The sequence below is a fragment of the Homalodisca vitripennis genome, chromosome 5 (assembly GCF_021130785.1).
Source record: "Homalodisca vitripennis isolate AUS2020 chromosome 5, UT_GWSS_2.1, whole genome shotgun sequence".
In the NCBI taxonomy this organism is placed as follows: domain Eukaryota; kingdom Metazoa; phylum Arthropoda; class Insecta; order Hemiptera; family Cicadellidae; genus Homalodisca; species Homalodisca vitripennis.
Genome location: NC_060211.1, coordinates 800741 through 818721, shown reverse-complemented (window position 1 = coordinate 818721; position 17981 = coordinate 800741). Strand labels below are relative to the sequence as shown.

General features: G+C 34.5%; 1 protein-coding gene across 1 annotated transcript in view; it reads left to right on the top strand.

Annotated features, from left to right (window-relative positions):
- Positions 1–17981, top strand: part of LOC124361713 (protein LSM12 homolog) — a 56900-nt gene that overhangs the window by 22905 nt on the left and 16014 nt on the right. The window contains exons 2-3 of the mRNA XM_046815634.1: positions 5857–5990; positions 16236–16345. Of these exons, the coding sequence (XP_046671590.1) occupies positions 5857–5990; positions 16236–16345 (244 nt within the window). The remainder of the gene's footprint in view (positions 1–5856; positions 5991–16235; positions 16346–17981) is intronic.

Sequence of the window (17981 nt, the reverse complement as noted above, 5' to 3'; positions counted from 1 at the left end):
GATTTAAATGTTGTCAGGCATGTTTACCCTTTTAAGCAATTTGTAAGTACTACGCTGCTTTTACATATACAAATATAGCTTCACTGTAGTAAAATTTTCTATAGTGCAATCTAATTTGTAATTAATTTGACATTATTGTTCTTAAGTAACTGAAAAAAACTTAAATCATGTGTTGAGTTATTACGTTCCTGTAGCATGGTAAAATGTTACTAGCTGATTTAACCTCGGTAAACATGATTTGAGCATGAATTTTGGTATTATCTCGTAGGATATGTTATTTCTCTAGAAGTGCGGGGGCACCACTGAAACCCACACTGGTGACCAGGGGCATTTCTGAACCGTATTTTCCTGACCTCAGATAACGTCCCAGATCGTCCAACTTCTCCGACCTTAGATCATGTTGTACGATATAGGACGTGGTCTGAGATTGGGAAAGTACCTATCGAAAATGCTTCTGGACATCAGTGTGGACTTCTGTGGCACCTTCTACCTCGCACTGCTGGCGAAAAAAAAATGTAAATTCAGATCACGTAAGCGCTTGTTAAGGTTATGTGTAACTTTGATATATACTAGTAACATGTTTACAATAACCTAATATAAACCTGCTTGTATCATATAGCTATGAAATTGCCTCGGTTGTTATTGGTTACGGAGTAACCCAAAACTATAAATCATTATGGGAACACCAAAACATTCAGCCCAGCTGTTGCATTAGTATCTTTGTAATAGGTTACTACTTAGTTACTTGTTACTGACACTGATACTGCAGATCTGTAGGCTAATGGCGGCAAGTGGAGTGGATATGCACATGTGTTATTTGAGTCATACAAGTTTATCCTTCAAAATAAAAAAAAGTAAGTAAATGTTATACTGATTTGTTTGTTATCTATATAAATAAAAATGAATTTCCGTTCGTTAGTCTCGCTAAAACTCGAGAACGGCTGAACCGATTTGGCCAATTTTAGTCTTGAAATGTTTGTGGAAGTCCAGGGAAGGTTTAAACGATGAGAAAATATAACAAAATTGCAAGGAAAATACTAAAAACGACAATATGATTTTCCCATACAAACTGTTCTTACCTGTCAAACGTTTGATTGATGTTCATGTTTAACTTAATTTAATTTAACAGCTGTAACAAATACAAATGACGAAGTGTCTTAGTATCATATGTTTACTTACTATTGCATCGCCATTATAGGTTAACATTATTAGTGCAAGAAAACATTAATATCAGATACTGCTTACAATGCCGAGAAGAAAACGACCAAACATAGGTCGTCGAAGTAGATCGAATGTGCGGCGAGCTACCTCACGCGCTAATCGCACTGATGGCCAGCAAGAGACTGATTACGATAACAGTCGTATTGGTATGGCACATTTGCGTTCTACAGTAAATCAGAATGAAGTGGATAGACAAAGAATGCAATGAGTTCGGGCACATCGATCACAACAGCAGCGAGCCCGGGAAAAGGAAATTGACCGATTCCGCAAACGCAATGCTCCTGTGAACCTGGAACGAGCAGCATTCTCCTACGATCCAGAAATCGATTATAGTGCCGACAAATCAAATTAATCATATATTGATCAGTCTTTATGGTAAGAAACATATTTTCTTAAATTTCTCGGCACTTGAATCTTTAAACAATATAACTTTCAAATGATGAGGGTTAAAATTAAATGTTAAACTCCACCTCTATATCAAAATTATTTATAAACCCGGCTTGCTAATGATGTCTTCACTTTGCTCGCTAGGACCTGACGGCATGGCGGGAGGCCTCGGTGACTCGGACAAGTCTGGAAAAGCCAGAATATTGCCGATGTTGTGCTCCTGATTTTCTTCTATCTCATCCAAATATCTTAATTCTTCACCAGTTAAATTAAGTTCTGAAAATGTTATTCCTTAAGATGATGATGATGATAGCATTGTTGAGACGAACTTCGGTTTTGATAACAATTGTTTCACTTGATTTTTTTTGTTCCTTGGCTCTGTTAATTCTTATTATGCGGCTCAAATTGTGACCGCACTTAATACAAAAGTTGAAAGTATCAGCGGTTATTGTCAAACATTCGTCGCATTTTAACAATCTTTTAGTGCAACTGGGACAGGTAGTTGTTTTATTCTGCCGTCCTATCCACTTTTTGCAAAAGGGACAATGCATTGTAAAAGTTGTTCTATAAAAACAAATCAATTAATCAATTTAAAGGAAAGTGACTATCACGTTACAAAGGAATTCAGCCAATTATAAAAACAAAGCGATCTGACACTTGATCTGACAGAAATTTAAAACACCTTTTTAAAGACACCTTTGTTTTTTTTTTATTAATTATTGTGGCATTGTTCAACAACTGTGGTGTAGAAGGCGCTGTATTCATTGAATTTTGAACAGTTCTAAGATGCCATAGCATGGCCTATACTATGATGATGATGATGATGCCTTTATAAAGTTACCGGTTCTGCAATACATAATTAGGGTTTAAATTAATATGGTTTATGTTAAGAGGTAAGTGAAACGAAGTTCACTGGGTCAGCTAGTATTTTATAAATACATATATCCTGGATTGTTTTGGCACTTACGTATTAACAAACGCCACCACCACAGCAAAAATTTAATAATGAGAAACTGTTAAAAAGACAATGGCCTCCGGATAATCCAAAGTACGATGTTTTCGAGATATAAAAATATAGCTGAACTATCACAATCACAATTCTTTATTGCCAGAAGACAAATACAAAATTTGTATAGCAATCGTCATAACTCTATAACTATCGTGTAATTCTATAGATTTATCAATAAATTATGTTAATGTTTAAAATTATTTTATTTAAACAATTGTACCTAATAAAAAACAAGATCTACTCCTAAAATTAACAATGTCAACATAAGAATAGACATGTCAACACCCAGTGAGAGATGTCCGATCAAGTTGTATGTTCCACAAACTCGCTCACGCTATAAAACTCATTTAATATCAAATAACGCTTAAGTAATCGTTTAAAATGCAAAGGGTTCGTCTGGTTCTTTATATTATCAGGAAGTTTGTTCAAAAATTTTACACCAACTTCAGATGGTAGGCTCTCGTAAGATTTTAGTCTATGTTGGGCAACTCTGAAATTTTCCCGGCCTCTAGTATTGTAATTATGAACGTCCCTACCCTGCGTCAGCACACACTTCGAACGGCAATATATTATTGTCTCAAATATGTATAAGCAGGGCAGTGACAAAAACTCAAGTTCCCTAAATTTATTCCTGCACGAGTCCCTAATTTTCAATTTCAGAATCGCTCTGAGCGCTCTCTTTTGTAGTCTGAAAAGTCTCAGAAAAGCTGCATTCCCACAACTGCCCCATAATGCAATGCCATAGGACAGATAAGGAAATACAACCCCATAGTAAGCCGTTCTCATGATCTGCCTTGAACAAAATTTTGACAGGTATCTCAGAGCATAAATGCCTGATGAGACCTTTTTACATACATTGTCCACATGTACATTCCATGTCAAATCTCTATCTAAGAATATGCCAAGGAATTTAGTACTATATACTTCGTTGAGTTCTTCTTCTCCCAACATCACTGTTGGCCTATGACCGTTTACAGGTATTCGGTTACAAAAAAATATATAATTGGTTTTAGAATTGTTAGTGTTTAGATTGTGCATATTAAAATATTGTATACAGCTATTCAGCCCTTCAAAAGTGTGAATTTCAAGATTTGACATGTTATTCGATTTAAAAGAAACAGTTGTGTCATCAGCATATTGTATGATGTTTCCGGAATTGACTGATGATGCTACATCGTTCACATATAATAAGAAAAGTATAGGTCCCAGGATTGATCCTTGGGGTACACCATATCTTATTTTCAAAGCTTTAGATAATGTACCGCAGATCTGAACTTGTTGAGTCCTATTACTTAGGTGTGATTGAACCCAGTTTAATGGGACTCCTCGGATACCATAGCCACTTAATCGATCAAGAAGGATCAAATGATCCACACCGTAGTCAAAGGCTTTGGATAAGTCTAAAAAGACGCTAAGCGTCGAATTTCGTTCTTCAAGACCTTTAACTATTAATTCAGTTAGCTGAATGACAGCATCTGTTGTGGATTTACCAGCTCTAAAACCAAATTGGTGATCCGAGATGATTTTGAGTTTATCTATAAAGGATAATAATCTAGAGAAAAAGAGGCTTTCAAAGACCTTACCAAAAACAGGCAGTATAGAGATCGGCCTGTAGCTATTAGGCTGGGTATGATCACCTTTCTTAAAAACAGGTGCAATAATAGCTTTCTTTAGAGGCGAGGGAGAAATTCCTTTGTTAAAAGAACAATTTATCAATTGTGTGAGGGGGGCTACAAGTGAGACAGCGCACTGTTTTACGAGCCACGCCGACATGCCATCGACATCAACGGTCTTTTTTGGTTTTATCTTTTTTATAACCATGGCTACCTCCTCTTCACTGACTGAAGTCAACATCATTGAGGATGCATGGCAGTTTATAATTGGGCCTGCTATTCTTACAGTCCCTTTGTCACCTCATATGTAAAGAAGTCACATAGCAAATTTGCTACGTCCGTCGATTCTTCTATAATGTTTCCATTTTCAGTCTTTAAATTAATGCTTTTATATTGTAACTTGTTTCTATGTTTATTAATTATTTCCCATGCAGTTTTATTTATATTTTTGGAAAATGTTAGTTTTTTGTTTACGTCATAAGATTTAGCGGCGTTAATTACCTTGCGGTAAATTCTTTTGTAGGATTTAAAATAATTGAGGAAGTACTTATCAGTAGAATTTTTTGACATATATGACAATTCTCTCAATCGATCGCGTGACACTAGAATGCCCTTTGTTATCCATTTAGCACGGTCGTTTAAAACCTATGATTTAAAACTTTTGTACGGACAGGTTATATTTAAGTAATAAAGAAAGGTTTCATAAAAGGAAGAAAACATTTGTTCTGAAGAGATTGGTTCGTTAAAAAAATCCCATTTCTCTATGCTGAGGAGATATTTTACTATAACTATTAGCTTATAACTCTAAATACTTATAACGTTATTCAGTGTGATATTTTGATTTTGTATTTTGTAGTTTATATAGTCATAATGTATTAATGCCACTGCAGCAAAAATTCTGCCAATAAAGAGTAATCTTGTTGTTTGATTATAGCAACCTCTTTGTTTTTACACAGCAACCTTGTATGTATGCGTACAAAGTTATCTTTTGGTTCTCTTCTTGCCTTCTTGTTTGCTGATTTTCAACACCACTTTTAGTGCTTAAAAAATGCGTATTTATGATTTGGAAAAAACAGAATGAGATGCAATTTTATTTTTTTAGTAGTGAAATATTTTACAAAAAATAACGAAAATGTACCAATTTCCATGACATGAATTCTTTTGAAACGTTTACGTGGAAAAATACATATATTATGTACAAATTTTCATAATGATCGGTCAAATAGTTTCTGAATCTATAAAGGACATACAGACAAACATTCATATTTATATATATATATATATATAGATAGATAGATAACATTTGCAGAAGTTTGTAAAAAGTGATTCAGCTCAAATAGTAGCTCCATTGTTCCAAACACAAAATAATTTTAAATATAAATCAAGTCTGTGCCTCTCATGCATGTCTCTGAATGTTTAATTCACTGACATGACTATCAAATATTTTCAGTGAAGACTGGATTCGGAGAGGCTACATTATGACATGGAATCAGGGCCTGAAGCTGTAAAGAATTAGCTTTGGGTAGTATTATTCCTAGAACATTTAACTTTATAAACTTAGGTATATTCCATAAATATTGTAGGAGTTCGTGTTTTACACTTTTGTATTCCTTAATGCAAACACAGAATGTCCAGCAACTAGTGGTCGACCAAATTTTAACAATGTTCATATAATTAACCTCTCATTAGTTAGTGATGTCCAAGTTAAAAAAGAAGTGAACACCGCCCCCGAAGCTCCACAGTCACTTAATCTACAAAGGGTGAGTACTAATTTCTTTTAAAAATTATTTATAAGGCTAACTTATTATTCACTCGCAGGGGACAACATTTTTACCTCATTCCTACCTTGTGTCGGAAGTGTCTGCTACGTTTATTTGCACAGGTATATTCCTTTTCAAAATCACCTTTCTATATAAGGCTTCTGCATGGAGAACTCTGGATTGCCAATCTTCTTTAGTCATTTAGTTCAGAGCATCACGAACACGTTTCTCTATGTCGTTTATTTTCAATGTCTTATTATTAAGTACAACCTGTATTTTTATTTTATCCCGTACCTGTTCAATGAATTGTACTAATTACATCTTCTTCACAAAACACTAATATAATGCAGTAATTGCTTTCTACCCATTTATCTCAACTTGTAAATAAGCTATAAACATGCTTCTTTTTTTTTAATGACTGTAAAATTTACATTTTGTAATATATAATACATTTAACCCTCCAAGCGTCCCGCGCCGGAATTCCGGCGAATTAAATAAGCGCGTGTAGCGTCCACACCGAAATTCCGGCGAATTAAACACGTGCGGAAAAGAACAATTCCTGAATGAGCTAGCCGTGTCTGGTAGGCCTGATCGATATATCGTTGGAAAGGCCGTAAATGCACGAGTATTTTGATACCCAATACGATAATTTTCTATAGGTATTTTGGCAACACTGACCCAAAACTTTCTCCCCTTTTGTTGTGTGCCAGCTGGTTAGTCTCGAGCGGGTCGCCTTTGTGTACGGTGCGTTAGTCTCGAGCGGGTCGCCTTTGTTTACGGTGCGTTACTGTGTTATTGTTTTGTTGTTTATTTAGTGCAATGGCAGAAGATTTTTTTGGTAGATCAAGTGATTTGAGAGAATGGATTCACGAAGAAGATGGGGACATTGATAGTGATTTAGAAGCTGAAGAATGGCCAGACAATGTATCACTACAAGACTACTCATCGGGCAGCGGCGAGGAATACGAACCGGACCTTGACAACATTTCTTCATCAGACTCAGGTGATTCAGACAACGGCAGTAGAACTAATACCAATAACGGAAATACATCAATACCATTACCACCTCCACAATCAAGTGAATGGGTTAGGACTTACTCAACCGAACCAGAATGTAATGTTGGAAATAGGTTTCAGGTTAGACAGCCAGGAGTAAAGAATGTGCCACCACGAAATAGTAAACCTATTGAGTACTTTTACTTATTTTTTACCAATGCTGTATGGAACCACATAGTCAGACACACTAACTACTATGCCCAGAACAAAATTAAAACAAAGAGAGATTCTGGAACAATGCCAACGCATTCTAGATTTACAAGATGGGTTGATATAACTGTGTCAGACATAAAAAAGTTTTTCGCTTGTATTTTGAATATGGGTTTGATTAGACAGAAGAATCTACAAGCCTATTGGGACACTAGGGCCTCACAGACAATACCTTTTTTCCATAAAGTAATGTCATACAATAAATTCATGCTTATCAACTCTAACCTACATCTGACAATGGCGCCAACTCTCCGTCGTGGACAACCCAATTATGATCCCTGGGTGAAAATTAGATTTTTATTAGACCATCTAAATAAAAAATTCAAAGCCTACTTTACTGCTTATCAAAATGTTTGTATTGATGAATCCGTAGTGGGAATGAAAAACCGTTGTGTCTTCATACAATATATGCCCAATAAAAAACATGCCCGCTACGGAATAAAAAAATTTGAAGTATGTGATAGCAAAACCAGTTTCATTTTACATTTTGAGCTTTATAGCGGTAGTGATTTTTTAAAAGGAAACCCGGCACCTTTTACTGAAAAAGTTATATTAGAAATCATGCAAAAAGCAGGTTTGTTGGATAAGGGTCACCACTTATTCACAGATAATTTTTATACCAAAATCCCTCTTGCTGAGAAGCTTTTGAACCGTTCAACTTTTATCACTGGTACAATAAATAAAAGATCTAAATTTATTTGCAAACAAGGCATTGAACAGAAATTAAAAGCTAGAGAAAGTGTATATTTCAGAAAAGGTGAATTACTTTTTGTTGGATTTCGACAGACGTCTACCCGAAAAACCGGTTTTTCTTATTACTACTGCAGGGCATGCTGAAGATAAAATTATCAGAAGCAAAAAAGGCCAAGAAGGTGTCAAACCAGTTGTTATACATAATTACAACCAAGCTATGGGAGGAGTAGACAACTCTGACAAGTCCATTTATCATTTATCTTGTACACGTCCTACCCAAAAGTACTGGAAGAAACTCTTTCTAAATTTTATCGACATGGCTCTATTCAATGCCTTTCTTTTGTATGCAAATAACAGTGACCAACCAATGGATAGAAGGAATTTTATTGTAGACATCATTGAGACACTGGCAGAAAATGATACTGTTCTACCAATACCACAACCAGGTCCAGGAGGTGATACTTCTCACAAGCTCACTCACTTACCCAACAAGAATGATCGGATTTGCGTTGTATGCAACAAGAAAAGCACATATTGGTGCCCAGAGTGCAACTGTGGCATCCACAAACATTGCTACCCTTATTTGGATCACTTTTGGAGGCCTTCTGCTAAAGGGAGGAAAAGAAAGAGGCAAGCCTCCCCCAGCTGCTCTTCGGACTAAGATTTTTTGAAGAAAAAAAGAGTGTACCAAGTTCGGTATATTGTAAATAGTGTTGTCAGTATAAGGTTTTATGTAAATATTGAAACATCTTCTTTTTCTACATTATTTATTGAACATAATTGCTATTTTGGATTTTTTAATAACAATAAAAAGTGATGGTTATCTAAGTGAAAAGTTGATAATTTTTTTTTCTTTTTTAATTTTTGATTTATAAGCTCTAAGTTTCAACACATATTTTTGGTGAGTAAATTATTTAATATTTCCTTACTAAGAATTTATTACTGATTACAATGGTATGCTATAGTGTATGATTATTTCCATTTGTATTTTTTGCAAATTTTTATCTGAATGTCTGCAAAACGGCTAAATGATGCTGGACGTTCAAGGTGGTTTATACGGGACGCTGGGAGGGTTAAGGCAGCCCTAACATAACAGTTAAGTGTTTTTAGTACTCTGCTCCCGCACGGCTTGCAGTTAGAGTGGGGAACAAGTTTGGCAATATCGCTCAGTCCTTGTTGGTTACTCCAAGGCTTCTCCTTCAACTGCACTCGCTGATGGTCCTACTTAGATATGGTTTTAGCTTTCAGTAGGCGACAGCATTGGTGGGCAGAAAGTTATATTGTATGACGTCTTATTTATTCATGTTAAGTTGGAATGCTAAATAGATGCTACTCTATTTTACAAAAACAGTTTCTCATGAGATAATCTAAACTAAAAATATAAATGATAAACAATTAATATTTAGAGATAATTGTAAATTTTATTTTTAACAACTCATTAGCATTGTGTTACTAAAAATCTAAATTTCTGAAGTGAAATATTTATAGAATTGAAATAAGTTTTTATTTTTAACACATCTTTAAATTTTAGTCGTACGTTAAAAGTAGAGCCTCAAATGGTCTGCTCAAGATCACAGAAGGTGATCTGAGCATAGTTCTTGTTTTCATATACTTGATTAATGTGTCTGATCAAGTAATCTATTGCATCACAGTAGATTTAGTTGTTCTATAACCAAATCAAGACATATTTATAAGCTAAGTTCTATCTAAAAAATCAACCATCTCTTTGTAAACCAAAATTTCAATCATTTATATAATACTGAAACAACAGAAATGGGATAATAGCTTCCAAGCTGATCTTTTGGACCCTTTTTGTGTATTGGACAGATTCTGGAGACTTTTAGTTGTTTAGGAAACACCCCCTCTTCTGGTAACTGGTTGATACAAGTTGCAACATTAAGCTGTTCAGGGGTTGCATACTCTTAAGACTATGGATAAGTTATCTGTTGATGCTCATAGTATCCGAGAGATCTGCATTTAGCATTCTCTACCTGAAAAAGGATAACTTCTGATTCATCAGAAAACTACTTTTTCTAGACCTACTAAAACATTTTTGTAATCATCAGTTTGAAAGCGAGCATTCATTTCTTTTATCTTAGTGTACCATTAAAATTTAAAATTAGAATTTAATTACAATTATAATAGTAAAACAGAAAAAATACTAAATTTGATAAATAATACAATGAATTCAATGTTTCATAATTATTTAAATTACAACTTAATGTGTTTTAGTTAATTTTAACATTATTGAGTATACAATCTTAACTTGTTTTGACCATTACATCTGAACAATTGTTTTTAGGCACGTAGGCTAAAGAATATGAGTCTGAATGTTTTAGCATTCTCCATCAGAGTAAGTGTAAACTTTAAAAGATGGATTTTGCTTGTGCGTATTTAAAAATTGATGTTATACTCATTAACTTGTTTAGCTTGCCAAATTTGGTTGATGCTAAATCATCACAGTGTAGATGATCTTGTTTGGAGTAAAATATAATTATTATGAGGCGAACCAAGCGGCTATACGGGAAAGTAAAAAAGCACAAAACTTAGCTAAAAGAACTTAGAGGACTCCTTAGTACAAGTGAATATAGTAAATGCCCTAGACAGTGCATACAACAGCTGACAGCTCCATGTGGGTATGCTGTAGATATGTGCGAAGACTGATAAGCATGTATGAGCATCTTATCAGAGACTTGATAGAACAATGAAACTTAAATTTAGCATAGATATTAATGAAGATATTTCAAGGCTTCAACTTAGGTATGTCATGAAGTTGTCAAACCATAGCATGAAAGTATTCTTGCTGCAGATCGTACTCTATAACCGTTGTTGATAATGTTCAGTTTATCAAGTCACGTTTTGCTGAAAAGTCTTTCCACAAAAATTAATTAAGTCTTAGAAGGAAAAAAGGTACAGAAAATTGAAGGAAGTGGGTAAATCCAATGGTCTAGTTATATTATTGCATGTTGATGATGGACAGGGTAAAAATACATTTCTAACCGATTCTAGAGCTTTGTATCACATGTCTTTTTGAAGGAAACAGGATTTTTCCGGACATTTGCCATCGTTCAGTGAAACAAGAAAACAGTAACACTACGTTTCGAGATCTGCAATCTGATCTCTTCTTCAGGTAAAGAACTAACCTAATACATAATTACAAACTAGGTTAAAATAAACAAATCTTACTAAAGCGTTGTGGCACGCCTAAGTCAGGAATCACAACCTACATGTTGTTTGTCAACTTCACTAACTCTAAAGACATGCACTTAACACAAAACTATACCAAACACTAATCATTAAAACTAAACTACGGAATACAGGTCACAATAGGTCTTCACTCGTCTACTAACCACCTACGACTGACCAGAGGGACTAGCCAATGGTAATCGTGACGGCTGGCTAAAACAAGATGGCGGAAATACAAGGGAAGGGGGAGAGGAATGGGCCCTTTCGTTATTATTGGTTCATGCGAGATGAACTTCTTAAAACCATATTGTGACTCCGCATTTGTTTATTACAAATATCCGATCCGTTTGATACTTTTGGTTTTCTCTTTAGTTAATTTTTTTTTATTTTTTCACTCAATGCAATTATTTTGAGTTAGAGGGTAAAATTTACCGTCAAGATGAGGGGATGGCAATGGGTTCTCCACTGTCTCCTATTTTCGCCAATATCTTTATGGAGAAATTTGAGCGAAAAGCTTTTGCTTCACCTCAGTTCAAACCGAAGATTTGGTGGAGGTATGTGGATGATACCTTTGTTATTTTTTCTCATGGAGACATTGAATTAAATAATTTTTTGAATCACATTAATAGTATTTCTCCTTCCATCCGCCTCACAATGGAAGTGGAAGTCCAAAACAAGCTTCCCTTTTTGGATGTGTGTGTATTAAGAGATAGGGATGTCCTTAAGACAACTGTTTTTCGAAAGATAACACACACAGGAAAATATTTAAATTATCATTCCAACCATCAAAAATCTGTCAAATAAGGAGTAGCCTACTCGTTGTTTGATAGAGCAAAGAGCTTGTTCTCAGATAAAGATGGACTAAAAGAAGAATTTAAGAAAATTGAATCGGATCTCAGAAGCAATGGATACCCTCAATTAGTAATTAATAAGTGCAAACGAACCAGAAGAATCATTCCTGAGTCAGAAAAACAGAATTTTGATAAATTTGCGTTTATGTCAAACCCTTATGTGCCGGGATTATCGGAGAAAATTAGAAGAGTAAGTAGAAAGTACAACATTAGAACCGCGTTTAAAACACACAACACTCTTAGACAAAGTCTCGTAAAAACAAAACCAAAAAATCGCACACAGGATTCCAAAAACTGTGTTTACAGTATAAAATGTAGCTGCAATAGGGAATACATAGGCGAGACAAAAAGACCACTAAACGTAGGGATAAAAGAACACAAAAGAAAACACGAGAAAGGGTTTCACAGAAAAGTCAAAAATTGCACACCATTGTTGGTCCGAAGACCATCATATGAATTGGAATGAAGCCCACATAATACATCGGGAACCACATTTCTTCAAAAGGAAATTAATTGAGGCAACATACATTAAATTGGCAGACCAACCAATCAGTCAACCATCAGTCGAGATTAGGCCGCTTTGGTTGCCAATTCTAAAAAATGAACTAAAGAGAAAACCAAAAGTATCAAACGGATCGGATATTTGTAATAAACAAATGCGGAGTCACAATATGGTTTTAAGAAGTTCATCTCGCATGAACCAATAATAACGAAAGGGCCCATTCCTCTCCCCCTTCCCTTGTATTTCCGCCATCTTGTTTTAGCCAGCCGTCACGATTACCATTGGCTAGTCCCTCTGGTCAGTCGTAGGTGGTTAGTAGACGAGTGAAGACCTATTGTGACCTGTATTCCGTAGTTTAGTTTTAATGATTAGTGTTTGGTATAGTTTTGTATTAAGTGCATGTCTTTAGAGTTAGTGAAGTTGACAAACAACATGTAGGTTGTGATTCCTGACTTAGGCGTGCCGCAACGCTTTAGTAAGATTTGTTTATTTTAACCTAGTTTGTAATTATGTATTAGGTTAGTTCTTTACCTGAAGAAGAGATCAGATTGCAGATCTCGAAACGTAGTGTTACTGTTTTCTTGTTTCACTGAACGATGGCAAATGTCCGGAAAAATCCTGTTTCCTTCACAATCCTTCCATCGTCAAAAATAACCTTCAAACAAAGGACATGTCTTTTATTGTAAAGACTTAAAAGTACAGCTGAGTAATTTACTTAGCCACAGCTGAGTAATTTACTTAGCCACTGTGGAAAATGAAGCTATTCTTTTTATTGAATGTAATGTAAAATGTGTCAGTATCATAGTTAGACTTCAAATCAGAGTTCTGATAAATGTTGGTACGTTACATACATTTTTCAAAACTCAACCTGTGTTTAACTCCATTAAAAAGAGTTTTATTTTCAAAGAGAAAAAATAGTGTCATGAAAAACTTAATTATATGGTCAAAAACGAATAAGCCGTATGAGTTGGGTGTAGTAGTATTTTGTTACCTTACTTCAGTTTACACATGCTAAAATAGCTATAAACAAAGTTAGTGTAAAGTAAGTTAACCAGGAATACTATGACTGCTTTGGCATCAAGAATATCTATGAAGGATAAGTATAGATGGGTTAGGGTATGAAAACAACACGGATGTACTCAAGTACTGTAGATCTAACCATATTGAGTGAAACAATTTGTGCAAATATCTGTAGAATATTATTAAAACGAAATGCAAATTTATTGCAGTAAATTTTACTGTCTGATAGTTTAGTACTATTCCCAGTGTTGGGAAAGGGAGTGAGATAGTTAATTTACAATGTTTTCTCTATGAGTGTCAGAAAACAAAACAATTCTTATTGAGTGATGGTAGAACTAAGTATTGCAATATGACAGTAAGGCAGGTTCTTTAATAAAAGGTGTAGTTATGAGGAGGACATTGTCCTAGACACCAGAAGAAATGTTTCCCTAGAGAGAGAAATGAGACTAGTTGAAACACCATATCTTACAAAGACTTTCCACTTATATATAAATTTTATTTCAAAGTGATAGAACCTGATTTTTACTTGGGCATTAAAATTTTTTTGAATGACGCAGGTGGCAGAGATCATTAACCCCTGAACGGTTTTTGATGTAGTATTGTTACATTTATAGCGAATGCTTAAAAGTGTGTTATTAAACATCAAAATATTGTTCCTGTTTTATTCTGTTGTCTATCATAATATTGTGCAAGAACCATTTCCATGTTAACCCCGGTTCGCGCAAGTGGTTCTAGCGGTTGCCACTTGAGGTCAACACTTTCTTGGTCCTCTTGTTATGAGTGTTTGTACCTTGGTGAGTGCACTGATGGTTGCATAGTACAGGCAGCTATCGTGTGATGTTGCATGTCATCCATCCCAGAGGATTTTATGGTTTTATTACTAGTGTTTCTTGTATCATGGAGAAATCTGATGTATAAAATAAGACAGTTGGCTTCGTTTGTGTGATGACGACATGGGCCCGGATAGTGGAAGCCACAATATATAAAAAATAACAAAAATTTTAAAATGACAATGAGAATAACTTTTTTGAATAAAAAGTATATATCTACATTCTGCAAACCTGTCTCTGTCATAACAACAAAACAATTAAGCAAAACGCCATAATTTTAGGTACAAAAATAAAATTGTTAAGGGATTCATGTAATTTAGTATATTTAATATTTGTAGTATTTAGTATAATTAAGTGTAAAGGATTTCTAATTTACATCCTGCTGAAATACTGCTTAAAAGAGTATGAAAATATAAATGTAGAAATAAGAAGACTCTTGAGACAAGTGCACCATTTGGAGAAGTTATTGGAGGTGTTTTACATCAGCTATGTTATAATATTGTGATATCTCAGAAAATTTGTGCTTCTGTCACTGATAACAGGATTTATGTAAAAGTGTTTTGTATTAATGGAAGAGAACTGGGGAATTTGTATTGTATACTGGAAGACGAAGAGAATTTTCATTGCTTTAGTAATGCACATTCTACTTGGCAATAAGGAGTCTGGTACAGAATATTCTCTTAGCTGATGTAACAGGACTGTGTCACTTACTCAGCAACTTTTGTGCCACAAGTGAAACAGAAAATTTGTGCTTCTGTCACTGATAACAGGATTTATGTAAAAGTGTTTTGTATTAATGGAAGAGAACTGGGGAATTTGTATTGTATACTGGAAGACGAAGAGAATTTTCATTGCTTTAGTAATGCACATTCTACTTGGCAATAAGGAGTCTGGTACAGAATATTCTCTTAGCTGATGTAACAGGACTGTGTCACTTACTCAGCAACTTTTGTGCCACAAGTGAAACAGAAAATTTGTGCTTCTGTCACTGATAACAGGATTTATGTAAAAGTGTTTTGTATTAATGGAAGAGAACTGGGGAATTTGTATTGTATACTGGAAGACGAAGAGAATTTTCATTGCTTTAGTAATGCACATTCTACTTGGCAATAAGGAGTCTGGTACAGAATATTCTCTTAGCTGATGTAACAGGACTGTGTCACTTACTCAGCAACTTTTGTGCCACAAGTGAAACAGAAAATTTGTGCTTCTGTCACTGATAACAGGATTTATGTAAAAGTGTTTTGTATTAATGGAAGAGAACTGGGGAATTTGTATTGTATACTGGAAGACGAAGAGAATTTTCATTGCTTTAGTAATGCACATTCTACTTGGCAATAAGGAGTCTGGTACAGAATATTCTCTTAGCTGATGTAACAGGACTGTGTCACTTACTCAGCAACTTTTGTGCCACAAGTGAAACACCTCAGCAGATTGACAGCTGGAAGTGACTTTGCAAACGACATAGCAGTTGTTCTATGTAATAGTAGTACTGACACACTACAATTGGTAAAAATGGAGGAGAACTCAATAAGATGTTCAAGCACAAGAACATTTATCATCTGTTATAGAAAAAACCAGCTGGTGGATTGTCTGATGAAGGAACTGCCGATTGAAATCCAGTGCTCGCTCTGTTTGGAAAAACATTAAAGAAAAAAACTCACTAAGAACTATTATTAATTAGTTATTGTGTCACAAATAATAAATTGATCATATATTGATAATAGAATTATATGCATGTTTTTCTTATGTTAACATAAATCCTGTTTTCTGTTTAGTAGATATTTTAAATTATTTAAGTTGAACAATTTAAGTTTAGTTTAATTTACTAACATGATAGTCACCAAGTTTTCTGACACTGCCATATAAAGTCGTAATATAAAATGTTGTGTTTCAGTTAAATACAAGAGTGCGAAACCAAATAGAAGAGAAAAAGCGATTAGTCACGGCTTTAGCAGCAGGTGTTTCACCGGACGGACAAAAGCTATTTCTAACAATTACTAAAACGTAAGTGCATAAAACCTACTTATTTGTTTATATGGGTTAATTATCATTATAATGATATTCCAGAGGGTTCAGGAAAGTTTAGAAAGAATTATCTTTAAACCATTCTGCAGTAAATCAAGACCAGACTATATTACAGGCGGGGGTCCTGTATTGTGACGTCACAAGACCTGTCCTACTGCACCACTTCATTCAATAGAAATAAGCAAGTGCTGAATTTTTCAGTTTAGTGTAAAAATACAATCAGTAAAGATTCCTCACTCTGTAAGTATAATTTAGTAGTAAGATGTAAAAGTAGAATGCAAATTATGTTTGTAATCCGGATCACTATCTGTGTTGTAGAATCCTACACTAGAAGACTCATCATACTCACAGAACAAATCACTCATCATACAACACTCTTTGTAATTTATTTTCACTGATAGGTGAGTGTATGTTCTGGCAGGATCCCATCTGTAGATTGTGTGATGGACAGGAGAAAATTGCTAAACACACCTGTTCTTTGATTGCTGTACAAAACAAAGGAGCACTTTGCCGTCTTTGGTACTCTAGAAAAGAGTAGTGAATTTCCCCAAGAGGACATGATCGGTCGTTTCTGGTGGTTTGTAGAACTGCTGAAACTGTAAACTGGCTGGTCTTGTACACTTAAAGGCCCTTGAGGTTTAAATGCATGGATATAGGCCACTCTCATAGAAAAAGGAGGAGTTATCATCTTAAGACAATCACAACTTATTTAAGACCCAATAATTGATTACAATACTTATGATCAAAAAAAGTATTAAATGTGTTCTGTTGAGTAAAGATTTTAAGTTTAATTCATTAAAATTTGATCATTACCATAAGATTCATGTCTATGAACAGAACTACTTTGATAGATCAAAATTCCTACAAAATAATTCTCAAAAGGAGGCGAGGTCTATTCTCATATAAAGTTAAAGATCACAGTAACAAAATTTTGTGGAAATTGCATTATTAATAGTAATTAGTCTCAGATCTATAAATGTATCATTATAGACATTTAGGTTTTATTGTCTCCGTGCTAATGAATTGATAAAAATAAGATATGTTAGTAAAAGTGGTTTATAATTTATATTCAATGTAGAATATCTTATGGGAACTCTATAAATTTATTTCTTCTCAGTAGTACATGTGCCTATCTATCTTGTATAGAAATTTGGTCTCAATTATATGACAAATTTCTGAGTTACGAATGTTCAAAGCTGCAGTTGGTTGAAAAGGGCGAAATTCGTTTGTAAATTATATATATACAGAGTGAGTTTTATGTCCTGGCACACCTGGATATAATTTAAACGGCCCGAGATATCTATGTGAAACCTTGACCCTACCTATTATAACTTGTTTTTTTCATTTTTCAAGTTGTTGAAAATTTGTCCCCCCTTTTCTAAAGGGGGGCAACTAAACATTTTCAAATACAAACCCCTATCATGCGACCCCTCATTTTAAAGGGAATAAAAAAAGAAATCCAATAATGCAAACTAGAGGTCTCTACGTTTATTTTAACAGATTTTATGACAAATTTACAATTGAGTAAAGGGGGGCAACTAAACATTTTCAAATACAAACCCCTATCATGCGACCCCTCATTTTAAAGGGAATAAAAAAAGAAATCCAATAATGC